Raw genomic sequence first — 2302 nt, forward strand, 5'->3', positions numbered from 1 at the left:
AAATAAAATTATTATTTTTAATATCTTTCATTAAGGGAGCTAATAACCTTTCTTTTTATTTACTTTAGAGACAGGGTCTTACTCTTGCCCAGGGTGGTATGAAGTTCTGCAATCATATCTCACTGTGGCCTCGAACTACTGGGCTCAAGCTATCCTCCTGCCTCAGTCTCCTGAGTAGCTTGAGACTACATGTGCACACTACCATGCCTGGCTAATTTTAAAATTTTTTGTAGAGGCGAGTTCTCACTATGTTGCCCAGGCTGGTCTTGAACTACTAGCTTCAAGCAGTCCTCCTGCGTCAGCCTCCCAGAGTGCTGGGATTATAGGCATGAGCCACCGTGCCCAGCCATACTGCCATCCTTTTTTTTTCCTTTTTAATGAAGTCTTGCCCTGTTTCCCAGGCTGGAGTACAGTGGCACCATCTCAGCCCACTGCAACCTCCACCTCCCAGGCTCAAGCCATTCTCCTGTCTCAGCCTTCCAAGTAGCTGGGATTACAGGCACATGTCACCATGCCCGACTAATTTTTTTTTCTTTTTTTTTTGTTGAGATGGAATCTAACTCTTTCGCCCAGGCTGGAGTGTAGTGGCACAATCTCCGCCCATTGCAACCTCCACCTCCCTGGCTCAAGCCATTCTCTTGCCTCAGCCTTCCTAGTAGCTGGGATTACAGGCACATGCTACCGTGCCTGGCTAATTTTTATTTTATTTTATTTTATTTTATTTGAGACGGAGTCTTACTCTGTCGCCCGGGCTGGAGTGTAATGGCACAATCTCGGCTTACTGCAAGCTCTGCTTCCTGGGTTCATGCCATTCTGCCTTAGCCTGCGGAGTAGGTAGGACTACAGGCACCCGCCACCATGTCCAGCTAATTTTTTCTGTTTTTTAGCAGAGACGGGGTTTCACCGTGTTAGCCAGGATGGTCTCGATCTCCTAACCTCGTGATCCGCCCACCTCGGCCTCCCAAAGTGCTGGAATTACAGGCGTGAACCACCGCGCCCGGCCTAATTTTTGTATTTTTAGTAGAGATGGAGTTTTGCCATGTTGGCCAGGCTGGTCTCGAACTGCTGACCTCAGATGATATGCCTGTCTCAGCCTCCCAAAGTGCTGAGATTACAGGCGTGAGCCACTGCACCAGCCCACCCTGTCTTTCTTACTCCTTAAAGTAGGGGGCAAACATGGTGGTTGTTATAATCCATATAAAACTACACCCTAGACCCCCACAGTGATTGTTATAGTCCATATCATACTACAGCCTAGAGCCCCATCCAGTCCCTTACCTAAAGTCACAAAGTTATTGAGGACCTGGGTCTCCTGACCCTTAGTCCCTTGGCTTCTTTGGCTTAAGAAGGAAGTTAGGGGGAGGTGTCTGGGGTGAAACCTGCCCAGGCCTCCCTGGCCTTGTTCTGGGTTGATGGTCATCCTTTCCCTCTGCCCTCCAGCTTGTTTTTAACCGAACTGTCACACTGAAGGAAGATCCAGGAAAGGTGTGAGCTGGAAGCACTGAACCTACCTCATCCTCGTGGAGGTTGGGGCTACCTTCGCCACCCCAAATTCCATGTCAATAAAGAACAGCTAAATTCTTCTAGAGTCTGTGTGTTACCTCTGCACTTCTAGCTTCTGAGGGCCCTGGAGACATGCTGGTGGTGGTGGTATGGTTGGGGGATGGAGTTGTTCCTTTTGCACATTTTGTCTGTGAGAATGGGCTTTCCCAGAACAGTGGTACTGACAGCTTTGAAAGCACTGGTGCACTTTTTGGTGCTTAAAGGCAGTGGGGGCCTGGGTGGGATTCATACCCTCTGCACCTGATCTGAGGGAATGGAGGGCTCTGGGGTGTTTGTCCATGGTTAGGACCCCTGTGCCAGAGGGATCTAAAAGGTTTGTTTCTGTTGGTTGAAGAAGAGAGTCCTAGCTCCCAGTCTGATCATTCAGCATATAGTTCTTTTTTTCTTTTTGATGTGGAGTTCCACTCTGTAGCCCAGGCTGGAGTGCAGTGGCTCGATCTCGGCTCACTGCAACCTCTGCCTCCTGGGTTCAAGCGATTCTCATGCCTCAGCCTCCCGAGTAGCTGGGATTACAGGTGGGCGCCACCACTCACGAGTAATTTTTGTAATTTTAGTAGAGAAGGGGTTTCGCCAAGTTGCCAGACTGGTCTGGAATTCCTGACCAGGTTATCCACCCAGCTCGGCCTCCCAAAGTGCTGGGATTGCAGGCGTGAGCCCCTGCGCCCAATCAGCATATAATTCTTTTTTACTTTAGAGACGGAGTCTCACTCTGTTGCCCAGGCTGGAGTGCAATGGCGTG

General features: G+C 49.6%; 1 protein-coding gene across 4 annotated transcripts in view; it reads left to right on the forward strand.

Annotated features, from left to right (window-relative positions):
* The window catches only part of QARS (glutaminyl-tRNA synthetase), a 9912-nt gene extending 8324 nt beyond the window's left edge, over window positions 1-1588 (forward strand). For all 4 annotated transcript variants that reach the window (XM_011939125.1, XM_011939126.1, XM_011939127.1 and 1 more), the window contains exon 24: window positions 1441-1588. In XM_011939125.1, the coding sequence (XP_011794515.1) occupies window positions 1441-1491 (51 nt within the window). In that variant the 3' untranslated portion in view covers window positions 1492-1588. The remainder of the gene's footprint in view (window positions 1-1440) is intronic.
* The last annotated feature ends 714 nt before the right edge of the window (window positions 1589-2302 follow it).

Source organism: Colobus angolensis, unplaced genomic scaffold, assembly GCF_000951035.1.
Source record: "Colobus angolensis palliatus isolate OR3802 unplaced genomic scaffold, Cang.pa_1.0 Scaffold18, whole genome shotgun sequence".
In the NCBI taxonomy this organism is placed as follows: domain Eukaryota; kingdom Metazoa; phylum Chordata; class Mammalia; order Primates; family Cercopithecidae; genus Colobus; species Colobus angolensis.